The 17,172-nt window shown below is 43.3% G+C and overlaps 1 protein-coding gene and 1 pseudogene across 15 annotated transcripts in view; both read right to left on the reverse strand.

Moving 5' to 3' along the window:
- The window catches only part of LOC106609184 (pleckstrin homology domain-containing family A member 5), a 147,134-nt gene that overhangs the window by 17,127 nt on the left and 112,835 nt on the right, over positions 1-17,172 (reverse strand). For all 15 annotated transcript variants that reach the window (XR_001329658.2, XM_014207694.2, XM_014207686.2 and 12 more), the window contains 3 exons: positions 16,521-16,621; positions 15,040-15,155; positions 12,619-13,698 (listed from right to left, as the gene is read on the reverse strand). Coding sequence is in view for 14 of the 15 variants with exons in the window: in XM_014207694.2 (XP_014063169.1) it covers positions 12,619-13,698; positions 15,040-15,155; positions 16,521-16,621 (1,297 nt within the window). In the remaining variant the exon portion in view is untranslated. The remainder of the gene's footprint in view (positions 1-12,618; positions 13,699-15,039; positions 15,156-16,520; positions 16,622-17,172) is intronic.
- On the reverse strand, positions 4,711-5,798 carry LOC106609186 (toll-like receptor 13; annotated as a pseudogene).

The raw sequence follows: 17,172 nt of genomic DNA on the forward strand, positions 1-17,172 counted from the left end.
AAGGGTTGTGTCCAGGCACTCCGTGATGCGTCGTGTATAAGAACAGCCCTTAGCCATGGTATATTGGCCATATACCACACCACCTCGTGTCTTATTGCTTAAATATAGTTCTAAAGAACAACCTGAGCCGAACCCCTAAAGAGCAATAATAGGTACTTAGTAGTGTAAGTACAGCATGCTCACTGCCTCTGTTAGTCTTAACAGTACTGTACCGTACCTACTACCTCCAGTAAAAGGCACTGCACCGTACCTACTACCTCCTGTAAAAGGCACTGCACCGTACCTACTACCTCCTGTAAAAGGCACTGCACCGTACCTACTACCTCCTGTAAAAGGCACTGCACAGTACCTACTACCTCCTGTAAAAGGCACTGCACAGTACCTACTACCTCCTGTAAAAGGCACTGCACAGTACCTACTACCTCCTGTAAAAGGCACTGCACAGTACCTACTACCTCCTGTAAAAGGCACTGCACAGTACCTACTACCTCCTGTAAAAGGCACTGCACAGTACCTACTACCTCCTGTAAAAGGTACTGTATAGTATCTACTACCTCCTGTAAAAGGTACTGTATAGTATCTACTACCTCCTGTAAAAGGTACTGTATAGTATCTACTACCTCCTGTAAAAGGTACTGTATATGATCTACTACCTACTGTATAAGGCACTTGGCTCCAGCTCCCTCTCACAGGAAATGTGCTTTAGGTAATACAAACCAGTCTTAAAACCCTTTAACTGTCTCTTCTTGAAAAACACGTTGAAAAAAATATGTCACCTTAAAATTGCTAGTATGAACAACTCAAATAACATGTAGTTGTTTTACAACTAGATGTTCATTTGGAAAATTACAGCTCTACCACGCGGTTGAGAAGTCGAGGGTCATACAAGCAATGTCATATTAGAATAGTAATTTGCATAGTATTTTTACTCATCACAAGAATATTACATACACTAATTTAGATCTGTATGAATTGCTTTTATACAGAAGATACTTTTATATGTTAATAAGGACAGATGTCAAATTTAAACAATTCATGGTAATTTTGTGTCCAAATCGATGCATTTTTAGGTGCTGTATAGCGCAATGTCCCTAAAATAGTTCTCACATTTCTAACGATCAAGGTTTTTCCACCATGTTTCACACATTTTCACACTATCTTTTGAGATCATGTATGACAAAGTGAATTTTTTTGTTGTAATAGTATAGGCAAGTAGGAGAGTTCAGATTTCTTATTTTCAATCCATCGCTGATTAAACTAAGCCAGTTCTACATACAGAACACACTTACATTTAACCATATTTAAACATTTTTGTATAAATATAGGGTTACAGGAAAGCTTATCTGGGGTCTGTAAATAGAGGAAGTTCTTGGAAATGATCTTAGCAATAAAGATTACAGCAATAATGCTACACGCACATACCCATATACACGAACACACACCACATGTGGAAAAGGAGGAGACAGAGCAATGTGTCTTCCTGCCACAAAGTATTTTTGTCCATTTTGGAGTGCCGCCATTTCCTAACGTTCTTGAACTTGGGATTTCACTTTAAGTATGTCACCATTATCTGCTACTGTAGTCTTCTCCAGAGCCCTGTAGCATGCCTTTATACAGGTTGATGTTTATTGGGATGAATCTTCTCCTGGAGGCCGAGTTGAGCGGTTGGCGTTAAATGGGCCAGCCGCAAAGTCAAAATAGGCTATATAGTAAAAAATGCTTGAAAAACTAAAACCTAAAAGCAAAATTTAGTTAAGGTTAGGCATAAAGTTAGCAGTGTGGTTAAGGTTAGGTTTAAAATCCGATTTTATGACTGTGGCTATGCCCGCTAGTGACAACCAGTGTTGAGATGAGTTACTTGAAAAAGTAATATATTTCCTGCTAGTTAACACCAGATTATTGGGATTAGTTACTTGAAAAAGTACATATTAATCATTACATTGAAGTAAAAAGTTACTTAACAATATTACTTTGTGTGCAAAGTGATGCATTATATTACTACTTATGTTAATTTGCTTTACATTCATGAAAAAATCTCACTGTTTGTTTGACTGTTGGAGGGAGCAAGGTGAGCCACGCACGCTCTACCAAAGACAGGCTACTTATTAACTCAGGTTTGACCACTAATTTCTCCTTTCATCTGTGGCGCTGCTTTCCTGTGCTAGTCTACAAGTGCTGCGCTACATATGGGCTGCTTAATTAGCCATATACAGTATTCTGTAAGCCAAACACCTGTACAGATTTCCTATCTTTTCATTCAAAATCTCTCTCGAGTCGCCAAGTTCTCGTTATAGACTGTACACGGACCCATAGAGATGTATAGAGGGCACACTTGCCACTAGACGGGAAAGCCATCTATGGGCTTATTTATCACAGAAGCGATCATTGGCAAAGACCAGAGGTGCACCCTCTCTATACATTTCTATAGACAGCAGCTGTCATGACATTTCTCCAAACAGCTTCTCTCCGCTCGCACGAGAACTAAATGAGGAAACAAGTCGAGAACGGATCATGGAAACACATACTCGGTAGAGATATGATTCTGAAAGTAATGCACGCATTGTTTGACAAAATAACTAATATAGTACCCAGTTTGAAAAAGTAACGGGTTACTCTACTCTGTTACTCATAAAAGTAATCTGATTACATAACACTTTACCCCAGCATTGGTGACCACCCTGCAGAGCTGCCTCCAGGACAAGATTCATCCCAATATATGCCAAGCTGCTGCTTTTACAATTACCATATTACACTGCTTGGCTCCCCGACAGACTCCACTCTAGGTCGATATCATACTGTACTCACTGACAGGTATCTGGTCGACTCTATAGGAATGCACAGTATGACAGAGGTAAATTGTGTGGCGGAAAACACAGCAGAAGTCCTGAGATTCGTCTGCCACCCCCTCCCCTTCTGTAACCCTAACCACCCACCACCGACATTAACACCTTTCCAGTCTTATCCCCCTGGCTTTACCCGTGACAATGCAATGTGTGTGTAGTCCCCTACTCTCTATGGAGTCCATAGTCACCTTGATAATTACATTCACCTTGGACGAGCGCTAGGAAGACCTGTGGCTAGAGAGATGCTTCTGTGACCAACTGGGTATGAACCCGGGTTTCTTACTTGTGTTTGCCCACAGAGCTCAAGCCTTAAGGAGCTAGCATAATTCTTCAGGTCTTAGGCAAGGTTACTCCCAGGGAAGACCTGACCTTCAGCTTGAGGGATGATGCTTCTCTGTGGCTTGTACAGATAAGGCTGTACTCTCCATCAGACACCATAAAAATGGAGGCTAAACAGCCATGTCAGGCCTACTCTATGGCCTACCATAGTCAGTGCATTGCTGGTCTAGGCAAGCTGCTGAAAACTGGTCTGATGAGAGGACAGTTCTGTGCTGCATGTGCCAGAGATAAGAATCTGGAATATTGAGGCGTTCTAGAATATCTTTAAATCTCTGTTATATATATATATATATTTACACACAATGAGGTTGGAATAATACTGTGAATTTGTGAAAATTATGATGATGCCCTTTTAGAGTAAGAGCTGTTTGAAAAGATTGCCTGAAATTTCAGCCTGTTTTGGTGGGATGAAGTTTTGCCTGCCTGGCAACATCAGAAATTCTTGCTTGAGAAATTGCTATTTGCCAAAATGCTATTTTTTGTCTCTTTTTGACCATTTTAATTGAAAACAATCACAGTAAGGAACTTAAATGTTGACAAGAAATTATTTAATATTGAGATAAAATAGCAGAATTGGACCTTTAAATAGAAACAAAAGCCAGTTTCCAACGTTTCGGCTGTATGCCTTTATCAAGAGCATAAACAATAATCAAATTATACAATAAAATTAGGTTCCCTCCAACTCACAAATATTGAGCAGAAATGACTTATTTGGGCAGAAAGGGGGACACCTCTCCACACCCATAAGTTAACAAATTGCTATATTACATATGTAATAAACAATACACAGGCAACACTCAAGCAACAAAAAAAAACATTTATTAAACAACTAGCAACTTAATGTATGTACAAACCTCTGATCAATGTTGAAATTAAAATAACTGGTTCATGGTCATTCATGTATTGTCATTCAAAGCATTATACTGCAGATGGTCACATAGTATCAAACCACTGAAACCAGCCTTTTTCAGTTCCTCTAAGCAACAAAGATACAAAGATTTGTGTTAATGATAAGGTGTTGAAAAAAATGAAATAGGATCTGATAACAATTGGAGAAGTAAAAAAAATGGGCTTATTTCTAAGTCATTTCAGATGAAGCCGAAATATTACACTCCAGAAACCTCAAATAACGGTAGACGTTTTGTACAGAGGACTTTGTACTTTTAACCCCTTTTCTGCCCAATTGGTAGTTACATTCTTGTCCCATCGCTGCAACTCCCCTATGAACTCGGGAGAGGAGAAGGTCGAGAGCCATGCATCCTCCGAAACGCTGCACTGCTTCTTGACACACTGCTCACTTAACCTGGAAGCCAGCCGCACCAATGTGTCAGAGGAAATACTGTCCAGCTGGCGACCGCCGTCAGCTTGCAAGTGTCCTGCCCGCCACAAGGAGTCGCTAGAGCGCGATGGGACAAGGAAATCCCGGCCGGCCAAACCCTCCCCTAACCCGGATGACGCTGGGCCAATTGTGCGCCGCCTCATGGGTCACGGTCAGCTGTGACACAGCCTGGGATCAATGCAGTGCCTTAGACCCCAGCACCACTCAGGAGGCCCTTGTACAGAGGACTTAACTGTAAATGCAATATCTCAAATCTGCCAACATTATTTGTCTCAGCCTTAACACAAGGTCCTACATAACCCTCTGATCTCAGGCTTCAGTCAGAGGTTTCAGTTTAGCCCACAGTCTGTCCCAGAATTCCTGGTGCTGATGGGGGTCCAGATAGGTCCTAGTCTTGATCAGGCGAGACAGCCTGTGGTGGGGAGACAGCCAGCCGGCGAGGGGGGGGGATCTTCTCCAGGAAGACCAGGATGAAGATGTCCCTTTGCTCCAACTGCAGCCTGGAGGTGGCCAGCTTAATCTCCAGGGAACACCAGTTACAGTGCAGATAGTGGTGACTGACCAGGCAGAGGGTGGTGGCGGCTCCGGTAGAGGCTGTCTGTGATGTTCTCCACAATGTCCTTCCCCAGCTGGAAGTCCCTCCCTGCTGTGCAGACAGAGGTGCAGGAAAGGGGGACCCCTCTGCTCCAGGTTGGGTAGCAGCTCCTCCACCACCCAGTGCGCATCCTTCCCGATGGAAGGAGACAAATGCATCGTAGTGGTAGCGCCCCCTGGTGTTTGATCGCATCGCCTCCGACAGCCAGCCAAGGGTGATGTGGTAGAGGGGGAGGAGGTAAGGACTGAACAGGTTATGGACCAACACCACCAGCATGAAGAACAGGACTCCCAGGCCAGTCGCAGCAAAGAGCACAAAGCCCACCTCTGTTGTGCAGTTGGCTTCTTTGTACTTGACAAAGTTAGGTGTGTCTAGTCCATTGTCCGACAAGCATTTCAAGTCCTCTAAATTATACATAAATTCATGATTAAACATGATCACTTCAACCGGCCTGTAACCCTTTGCCCTTGCAATGAGCCAAGCATTGTCACAACTGCAAAAAATCTGTAATGTGTCAAGTATCAAATACTTTAGGTCAGAGAGAGGTTCAGTAAAGCTGTAGATAACATGATAAATGTTCTTGATACGCAAATATAATGTTTTCATGGATTTAACCTGTTGGGGCTAGGGGGCAGTATTTGCACGGACGGATAAAAAACGTACCCGATTTAAACTGGTTACTACTCTTGCCCAGAAACGAGAATATGCATATAATTAGTCGATTTGGATAGAAAACACTCTAGAGTTTCTAAAACTGTTTGAATGGTGTCTGTGAGTATAACAGAACTCATATGGCAGGACAAAACCTGAGAAGATTCCATACAGGAAGTGCCCTGTCTGACAATTTGTGCTCCTTCTGCGGCATCTCTATCGAAAATACAGCATCTCTGCTGTAACGTGACATTTTCTAAGGCTTCCATTGGCTCTCAGAAGGCGCCAGAAAGTGGAATGACGTCTCTCCAGTCTCTGGGCAAAAAAACAGCAGGAGTTTTTGTGAGAGGTCAGGCTGAGAACAGTGACACTGGAGATGCACGTTCATGTGAATTCTCCATGTTTTTCTTTCTCTCTTTGAATGAATACAACGTTGTCCGGTTGGAATATTATCACTATTTTACGAGAAAAATAGCATAAAAATTGAATTTAAACAGCTTTTGACATGCTTCGAAGTACGGTAATGGAATATTTTGAATTCTTTTGTCACGAAATGCGCTCACGCGTCACCCTTTGGATACTGACCTGAACGCACAAACAAAATGGAGGTATTTGGATATAACTATGGATTATTTCGAACGAAAACAACATTTGTTGTTGAAGTAGAAACCTGGGAGTGCATTCTGACGAAGAACAGCAAAGGTAATCCAATTTTTCTTATAGTAAATCTGAGTTTGGTGAGGGCCAAACTTGGTGGGTGTCAAATTAGCTAGCCGTGATGGCCGGGCTATCTACTCAGAATATTGCAAAATGTGCTTTCGCCTAAAAGCTATTTTAAAATCTGACACCGTGATTGCATAAAGGAGTTCTGTATCTATAATTCTTAAAATAATTGTTATGTATTTTGTGAACGTTAATCGTGAGTAATTAAGTAAATTCACCGGAAGTTTGCGGTGGGTATGCTAGTTCTGAACATCACATGCTAATGTAAAAAGCTGTTTTTTGATATATGAACTTGATTGAACAAAACATGCATGTATTGTATAACAATGTCCTAGGAGTGTCATCTGATGAAGATCATCAAAGGTTAGTGCTGCATTTAGCTGTGGTTTTGGTTTTTGTGACATATATGCTTGCTTTGAAAATGGCTGTGTGATTATTTTTGGCAGGGTACTCTCCTGACATAATCTCATGTTTTGCTTTCGCTGTAAAGCCTTTTTGAAATCGGACAGTGTGGTTAGATTAACGAGAGTCTTGTCTTTAAAATGGTGTAAAAATAGTCATATGTTTGAGAAACTGAAGTTACAGCATTTATGAGGTATTTGTATTTCGCGCCACGCAATTCCACTGGCTGTTGACTAGGGTGGGACACTTGCCCAGGGAGGTTAAAGTTTTTAGTTAAACTACCCTCCAAAGAGTCAATCCTGCAGTTTGAAAGTTTCAGAACCTCCAGTTTGGACAGGTTGTGGAAAATGATGTTGGCAGAACCCTGTATTCAAAGATCCACCTGTATTAGAGTCAGTTTCCTTAGGTGAATCAGCTGATTCATTGATGTTAAATCCACACTTTTAGCTGAAAGCTTTGATCTGTACACAAATGTCTCCACAGACCCGAAGTACTTTCCCATGAATTCAGATCCACAAAGGAATTCTTCAGCATCAAGATGGGCTACAGACTGAAAGAAAGGTCTGTCACAGTCTTCAAATGACACTGTCTGGCCTTTTGAGTTGGAGACTCAGGTTATGTGATGTTACTGACAATAATCAACTGCATTGGCCTCATACCTGAACTAATGTAGAAATGAGTCAACTGACTCAGAATGTCACCGAATACAAGATTCAGCTTTATTACAGGTTCTCTTGGTGGATAGTTCAAGTAACCCAGAAACACTTGTCATAGTGAGAGGTAAGGTGAGAGACAATCTTTCAGAAAAGACAACTGACATGAAGGATATGTTTGAACATGATAGATTTCAGAAGATACCTAAAATATCAGTGCTAGAAATATGGGACTATTTTATTTCCAAGAATCTTTAGGGTAGTCAATAATTTTGACCCTTACCTTTAAGAAAAAAACATTTTACTTGTTAAACAAAATCTCTTTCCCTGAGTAAATTGTATTAGAATAAAATATTATTTCCCAATTTTGTGAGCATACTACTATAGCTCAGTACTTGCATTATTTATTTTATACAGTCATTATTGCTAATCTTAATCCCTTTAACTCTCTTCTTGAAAAACATATTGAAAAAATTCTCACCTTAAATTCTTATAACACCCAATAGTTTTTTTTTTTAACAACGTGATGTTTATTCTGGAAATTACATAGCTCTACCAGACGGTTGAGAAGTCAAAAGAGCGTTATTACTAGCAATGCCATAATAAAATGGTAATTTGAACAGCATTTTTAATAATCTCAACATTATTACAAAATTTACTTTAGGTCTGCTTCGATAGCTTTTATAGGTAGGTAAGCATTGTTAAATGAGGACTGATGTTACGCTAATTTCGTATGTCCAAACATGAATATTCAATTACATGGAAATTCATGCGTTTTCATGTGGTTTATAGTGTGCAATGTCCCTCAAAATGGTTTTCTTAAATTTCAAATGATCCAGGTTCTTCCACCATGTTTTCCACATATTCAGACTACATTTTGAGATAAATGGAAAAGTGCAGTTTTCAATTACTATTATAGGCATTATTTTATAGGTGACCATAAGTCCGAATATTGTCCCTGTGGGTCATGAAACTTGGTTTAACACCAATGTATGTTTCCTAATATAATGAGTCAACAATTCAATCATATTTCTCACCAAGTATTTTGAATTTAAATTTTTTTTATACACGGTTCTTTTTACTTACATATCAACCGCCTGGTTGAGCAAATATAAGAATTCTTGCTTTATAGCCTTTTTACATTTTAACTATTAATTTCCATATTTCTACTGTCTAACAGGAATGGTGCAATATTAATCCCTCACCAACTGTATTCCTGCCTTTTATCCAATATCTTTGGTGACTGAGTTCTCTTACTGCCCTCTCAGTGGGCAAAGTGCCAAAACACTTAACTGCAGCAACCCAAAAGGATACAAATTATGTTAATGTTTGCAAGAGGGCTGGGGGAGTTGACCAATCAATAGGGATGTGCATCTTTCCCTTTCAAGGCAATTCGATACCTACAGTGCCTTCGGAAAGTATTCAGACACCTTGACTTTTTCCACATTTTGTTATGTTACAGCCTGATTCTAAAATGGATTAAATAAATACAAATCCTCAGCAATCTACACACAATACTCCATAATGAAAAAGCAAAAACACTTTTTTAGAAATTGAATCAAATGTATTAAACATTTTAAACAGAAATACCTTATTTACGTACGTTTTCAGACTATTTGCTATGAGAGTGAACATTGAGCTCAGGTGCATCCTGTTTACATTGATCATCCTTGAGATGTTTCTACAAATTGATTGGAGTCCACCGGTGGTAAATTCAATTGACTGGACATGATTTGGAAAGGCATACACCTAAATTAAAATCTGCTGCTGATGGAGCTCATGAGCTGGGCCTCTCTGAGTTGGATCTGTCTGAGCTGACGTGTGTGTGTGTGTGTGTGTGTGTGTGTGTGTGTGTGTGTGTGTGTGTGTGTGTGTGTGTGTGTGTGTGTGGACATGTTTCACGTCCACACACTAAGTTAAAGTTCCCACAAGAATAGCAAATAAACAAAAAATTGGACCAACTGGGGACATTTTGTTAGTCCCCACAAGGTCAAATGCTATTTCGAGGGAGTTTTAGGGTTAAGGTTAGGAGCTATGGTTAGGGTTTTCGGGTTAAGGTTAGGGGAATGGGACTGAATTGTGTGTCCCCACAAGATTCATTATACAAGACAGTGTGTGTGTGTGCGTTTGTACTATGTAGGCCCCTGAGCTAAACCATAACGGAGACTATGCATCAATATTTAGCGCTTACAAATTAGCTATGACATAGCCAATGAATATATAGCACAATTTGGGATTTCACTACCATCAGTTCTTAGAGTGATTTTCTCTTCATCTCTCTGTACAGCCATGAAGTAGGCCTCACAAAAGTGATTTACCCTGTATATCTAAAAATGACCATATACACTGATTCTTTAAAACTATTGCCGATAGTGAATATAAAATATATTGTTAGCCCTGTTACGCAGGTACAGCCAGATGAGAGTTGTGTTTCCAGTTGACTTTTACACTATTTTCAACAGAGAATAAATAAACTAAGAAATAAAGATCACACAAGCCAATTTAGCATTTGCAAGCTGAAGGTGGTGCACAGATGTGCAAGATCAGGAACAGGCCTCCTACCTGGCGAAGCTGGGCACAGTGCGCAGTTTGACTAGGCTACTCATTTTCCCTGGGGGTTGTTTGGCATGCAAAATTACTTGTAGACCAATGACCGTCACAGTTACATGTGGTTCGACACTGTTGTCACAAAAGATTAGTTTTTTTCGGAAGGCAGAAATAATGTAATATGAGCATAAAAAAAATGGGGAAACGGAGATTCTTAACGTTTTAGTAGATTTTTGGACCGGCATGCTACATTTGGATCGGTTTGCAAAACATGCTCTGCCCACCGGTTGAGAATATTAAATGATCTACATTTACATTTTAGTCATTTAGCAGACACTCTTATCCAAAGTGACTTACAGCAGCAATTAAGGTTAAGTGCTCTGCTCAAGGGCTCATCGACTGATTTTTCACCTAGTCCGCTCAGGGAAACGAACCAGCGACCTTTCGGTTACTGGCTCAATGCTCTTAACCGCTAGGCTACCTGCCGCTGCTAATTACCTGTGTGTTTATCTAATTAAAGCATTATGCTAATAAGTCCCAGCTTTTGCTTTACCTTTATACACCTGGGAGACACAATTAATGGCTGGGCCATTACCATATCATTACCATATCACAGACACACTCAGGTCTTTATCAGGAGAGGAGGGGCATGGATAGGTCATGACCTCATTACAGTAAGAAGTGATTGGCTACTTGTGTTAATAGGAGTCACTGATTCGCCGAAGGTACAGTACTTTCTAGCTAACAAGTCACTATACATGCCAGTGGAGTGACTGAGCTTATTAACAAGGCTAAGTATCAGACACAAAGACACCAACAGCCTTTATGAAGTCTAAAAATCGTGTCCAGAAACTAGCCTGTATACGATAAGAGCATATCCCCTTGAGGATGAGACAGGATGAGTGTCTGACCGTATATAGGCCTACTACAACTGCATGGTAAGAGTCCATTTGGCATTACAACAGTAAGCTAAAGGGGACAGGGGACATTAAGAGAACCAGGGGCTCAATTGAACCAGTCCATTGTTTGTGCTGTTTAGCATCAGTTCCTCTGAGTCCTTCCTCTTTTCAGAGGCTTAATTGCCGTAAACAAATGCAGTTTAATGGATGGTAGAGAGGGAAAAGGGAAAGTAGGGCGCTGGCTCTAATCTGTATTCTTGCTGGCTCTGAGACTAGGCTATAGTAGAGGCTGCAGGCTGAATGTCTGGGCTCCTAATATGGGCTTAATACCGTAAATTCACAGCCAGAGAGGAGGGACAGAGTGAGCTCAGTGGTATAGAGGAAAGAACCTCAAACACAAGCCAATAGCCAATGTCATACAAGCACAGGGGCATAAATTCTGCATCCATAGCTTATGTTCTACAAACACAGGCATATACGGTCTTCTGTAGAGCCTAGTGAGCTATAGCCAATACCTTTACTGGACAGCCATCTTGAAATACATAATAATAAAGTCCTGTACTAGGTGGAATCATATGGATTTCATTGACCTATATTCCACAGTACAACAGTTCTAATATCTCACCCTGCTGCCCACAGTTCAAATAGAAGCTTGGGGCCTGAGCGTTTGCTTTGCGCTGCTACGGCTATGTACACACTATCTCCGTCAAAGGGAATTGGAAATGTGAGAACACCTGATTGTTGGGATAACACAGAGGCCAGAGAGGGAATCGGTGTTTATACGTCCCAAATGGCACCCTATGTAGAGCACTACTTTGACCAGAGCCCTTTTGGCCCTGGTCAAAAGGAGGGCACTACATAGGGTGCCATTTGAGACGTAGACAAAAACATATCATCAGGAAGTTTCCCTCCTATTCCCTGGGCTGTTATAGAGGACTGATGATGATGCAGTAGGAGCATTGAGCTGTGCTCTACTTGTAACAGGGACACAGGTCCATAACTAATTCATCTAACGGAATGGGAGGAGGAGTGTGAAGAGACAGGGAGAAAACATTCCCTCGCTCCTGTTCTCAAACAAGCCCAGCAAAAGGAGTGTATGATCCCTGACAGCGACATTCAGCAGTGACATGAAAAGCTTTTAGCTCTCGCCGGCAAGCACAGGCCAGGGATTCTATAGAACACTGAGCAAAGACAGTGAAAGAGGGAGGGAGGGAGGGAGGGAGGGAGGGAGGGAGGGAGGGAGGGAGGGAGGGAGGAGGAGGAAGGAAGGAGAGAGAGAGGGATATGGTGAAGATAAAGAGGTCTGGGAGATATAGCCACGGGCGAAGAGGATGTGGTTGTTTTTTTATTTCTCTGTCTCTGGCCGCCCGGTGCTCTTAGAGACAACCTAACGTCTAGATGGCTGGCTGACTCACTGACAGAGTGCACTGCAGACACACAGGTTGTGGTTTTTACTATCTGAGAGAACAGTAACAGATTTCAGAGAGGCATGAGTACGTGCAGACCGATAAAGATACAGACACACAGAAATGCAACCAACCCACACACACTCCACCCCAAAACACGCACGCACGCACGCACGCAGACAGAAAGAAAGACACACACACACACACACACACCCTCTTACCTCCTGGTATCGTCATCCTCTTGTGTCCTCTGGGTCCTAACCCAGTTCTCCAGCTGCCTCATGGAGTTGGTTCTGGTCAGACTCTTCTCTGGCTCCTGGGCCTGCTGGTTCTGGGACTGGTTCTGAGGCGGGTCCTGGGCCTTTCCTGCTCCTCTCCCCAGGGTGCCTACCACCTCCCCTGGGCTGTGGTCACCAGCCCGCTCCCCAGAGCCGTTGACCTGTGGTGGGGCCATGTGCTGGGAGACCTGTACCTGGCGGGAGGCTGTAACTGCTGCTGCGATGGCTGCTGCCTGGGCTGGTTGGAGCTTGATGCTGTTGATTTTAGTCAGAGGCCTCTCAGCACTGCCATCCCTCTGGAATCCATACTTGTTCCCTTCACGGAGGGTTCCATACTTATCCACTTCCCTAAGGGTACCATACTTATCGAGCGTCCCATACTTATCTCCATCCCTCAGGGTACCACTCTTACTCCCTTCCCGTAGGGTTTTATACTTCTGTCTTTCATCAAGGGTCCCATAACGATCGGACCGATCTTTCTCAGTCATAGACATTTGTCTCTCTACCCCTTTCTGGTGGTTGTATTTCTGTCCATCTTTTTGGAGGGTGTATCTCTCTCCTTTTTGCAGTGCATATCTCTCTCCATCTTTCTGTACCAAGAACTTCTCCCCGTCTTTCTGAGGTGCGTATTTCTCCATTTGAACATCTTTCTGCACAGCATATTGTTCGCCTCCATCTTTCTGCAATGAATACCGCTCCCCGTCTTTTTGCAGGGCGTACCTCTCTCCGTCTTTCTGCAACAGGTACCTCTCCCCATCTCTCTGCAGCGTGTAGCTCACCCCGTCTTTCTGAAGGGAGTATCTCTCTCCGTCTTTCTGCAGGGTGTAGCGCTCCCTCTCTCTCTGAAGGGTGTTGTGTTTCCTGTCCCCGTCCGTGCGGTCCATGCTGCGGGTGAGGGAGGGCTGGCGCGGCTCACGGTTCCTCTCGTTGTTCTGGATCTCTGGTCTGGTCAGGACCCGGTTGTGGTTCAGAATGTTGTTCACCTCCTGGGGACAGCAGCGGTCCACCTTCAACTTATCCAGTCTGGGAGAGAGAGAAAGAGAGAGGAGGGAGAGAGAGGAGGGAGAGAGAATGATGGACGAGAGAAAAAGAGGGAGAGAACGAGAGGGGGATTGGAAACGGTAAGTGAAATAAAAAAGACAGATGACTGAAAAAGATGACAATAAATATACACCATAAGCCATTACCAGGCAGGTTCATAGAAAAACATATTTCCACATTCCAACAATGGACTCTTGCTGTGTGGGTGTCAGGCGCTGGGCTCTACTGCTACCTCTCCTCCAACCTGCCTGACTGCCTTCCTCGGGGGACCAGAGAGGAGAAGAGGAAGAGAAGTGAGAGGTTTTGAAAACATCACTGTCCGCCCACAGCACTCCGAGGGCACAGTGAGACGTGGCTACTTTGACTGAGCAGCCATCCACTGCTGCAACCTTTCAGTCTGCTACAGAAAGGCCATTAACAGGTCTGGTACTCCAGAGGGAAATAGCTCAATTCTAGGCTAGCCAGTCTTTTACCGCCTACTGCACTCAGGGACAAGTCACTGTGACAGCCACTTGGGACTGCTAATCTAATGGTCAAGTACTTTATGTATTTCTTCCTGGGGTTTTCCTAGTATTTCTCAGTGAGGTAAAGGTACAGTAACAGCAGTATGTCTAATTTCTATTGCAGGCTGTGGAGTTTACAGACACGGTAGTTCTGTGTAATTAAAGCACGCGGTGGCCTGAGTGCGGGTTTGTGCCCCACAGCATCCCTTTAAGATGAGAGCAGTGCTGAAGTACTTGCAGTGTGCAGACATACAAACAAACCTCCACACACGTCCTGCATCACGCCACAATGATGAAGCTAGGACTGCTGGTGTGCTGTACTTACAGGACTGTGAAGAGTAGGTGTTACTGTCCATCTGAGTCTCTCCAGAGTATAAAGCACTGTATGCCCATGTCGAAAAGCCTTCAAGAACAGCTCATGGCTAAAACACTGCAATTACCAACAGCACTAAAAGTATTTTGTTGTATCGAGTGTGAAGTGCAGTTGCCTCTGATGTGCCACATCAACAGAAAAAATAAAGTTTACCTGGAGGCAGTGAGGATGGATACCATTGCTGTGCTGTATAGCCCTAAAGCTCTAGATTCTTGTTACCAGCTATGCATCTTCAACACAACATCTGGTAATTGTCTTCTAAACTGATGCGATTTCTCACTTCTGCAAGAAATACCGCCGGCTCTCACGGCCGTCCGTTTGCTTACAAAACAAAAGATTGCCCGGTTCAGCTGGTAGCTGTCATTGCCATAGGTCAGGCAATCAAGGCTGGCTGGCTGCTATAGGAAGGATTTGGGTTTGTGGGCAGTTCTATCTGGGTTTACCCACCTTCTGATTGGCTCTGTGTGGACCAGGGCTGCGTCCGTCATCACTTTCATCCAGGACTCCATGTCTTTGGCTGTGTCTGTGCAGAAGTAGTATGTCCTCATGTTGGAGTGGGTCGCCTAGCAGGGAGAGGGAGAGAGAGAGAGAGAGAGAGAGAGAGAGAGGGAGAGTTCCAAAGACAGAGGAGTGTGAGGAAGGTAAGTGGGTGACCTTGGCAAGACTGCAGGGAGTGTTACATCACCTTCTTTGGAAGAGGTATGCGCGTGCATGGGTCTGTCGGTCTGTCTGTGCACACACGCCTGTGTGTTTGAGCGTGAATGTGTGTGTGCATCCCTACCACTCCAAGGCTGTGTAGCTAACTTTAATTACCTGCTAAGCAGGCTTAGGACCATAAATATGAGCGACAGGGAGACACTCCAAGCTGAGTGTTACTCTTGTTTCCTGCTGCAGAGGCAGAGACTGGCACTAAGTCAGTGTCCCAATTGGCACCCTATTCCCTTTATAGTGCACTACTTTAGACCAGGGGTAGTGTACTATATAGGGAATACGGTGCCATTTGTGACACACCCTAACACACAGCAGAGGAGAGGACAGATAGTAGGGGATGTGGGGGAGTAGAGAATGGATGGGCTTGTTACTGTGTTAGACGGTGTCAATGTGTAGGAGTGAATCAGTGTTTACAGTGGTGACTTGTGTGAAACGGTATGTGAGGCTAACATGCTCAAAAAGGTGGATATAGCCGTGTCTGTCTTTCAGTATATACTTTTCTTTATCTTCTCTCTCTGCCCATCTTGCTCCTATCACCCTCTTGCATACTGAGACTAGAAAATCTATTGACTTTATCATGGATCTACGCACAAAGAGCTCTCCGTATACAAACGCATTTTCAGAGATTCTCTGAAAGGAAAGACCAAAAGCGAAGAGAAGCGTGTGTGTTACAGTGCGTTTACACTTTGTGCGGTGAAACATCAGAAGCCATTCACTTTCAATGGAAGGAAAGAGAGAGAAGCGGAGTGGGCGAGGGAGCTGAACAGGGCGGGACTAAAGCTGAACTCTATTCAAATCCTCCATGATATCGCGACGCGAGTGACCAATTGAAGCTCACCATAGCTTCCTACCCATACTGGATTGTCTGTCAATTGTCTGGCTGTTGATCCATAGCACTACAATAACTCACTACAAAAGCAATATCTCTACTGTGGTATACAGCGGGAAGACGTGCTTTCGCGTAGCCTACCACTGTCTATGACAAAATAAAGTGAGTATCTATACAGATATTCACACATTATACAATCCGGACCGACAGACAAGGGAGTTACGGATTATAGATTTCCCTTCAGTAACAGGATTTTCGGAAACAAGTACCACCCTAACCATTTCTCCGAAGTAATTTTTCAGGCTCCGTATTGCAACCACCTAGGAGGTCCACGCGCAGAAGCGCGGCATACTTTATGGGGCTTTGTCTGTGTGTGTACAGTACTGACCTTGAAGGCGTATTTCCTGCTGATGTGGTCGTCGACAGACAGCATGGAGATGTGGAAGCTGGGCAGCAGGATACTACCCAGGATGCCCTCCTCCTTCTCATCTACAGGAAAGAGGACGAGAAGAATCGTCGTATATGGTTTATAATGTCGATACAGGCTTTGGAATAGTGCATTATGGTCCATCTGGTGGAGGAAAGTCGGGAGAGATCAGAGGGGAACTATCAGCATTCTAACAGGACAGTGGGCACAGGATGTAACGGAAACAGAATGCGTCAGAACTTTGTAGGCACCTTTATCTTTGGTCAGGGTGTGATGGCTAGGTAAGCTGCTAACAGGACCCAGGATGTATCGGACACAAAATGTGTCAGAACTACATAGGCACCTTTATCTTCGGTCTGGGTGTGTTAACCGTCTCAGATAGGACCATTTAAGCTGGAGTTTATCAGAGCATGGCAGACAGGGTTGAGCATGGCAGGATATTCACTTTCTTTCTTCACTAAGAACCCCAAAATCCCGGGCTTCCAGCATGTTACACAGTAGAGTACCCAAACCAGATAGAACAAAACCGTTTCTCCTCGGGCTGCTTTGCCAAACATCTATAATTTCGCAGTCAAATTTAATCCTAACAGCGCAACTTGGTAAACAAACACAC

Source organism: Salmo salar, chromosome ssa07 (genome assembly GCF_905237065.1).
Source record: "Salmo salar chromosome ssa07, Ssal_v3.1, whole genome shotgun sequence".
In the NCBI taxonomy this organism is placed as follows: Eukaryota; Metazoa; Chordata; class Actinopteri; order Salmoniformes; family Salmonidae; genus Salmo; species Salmo salar.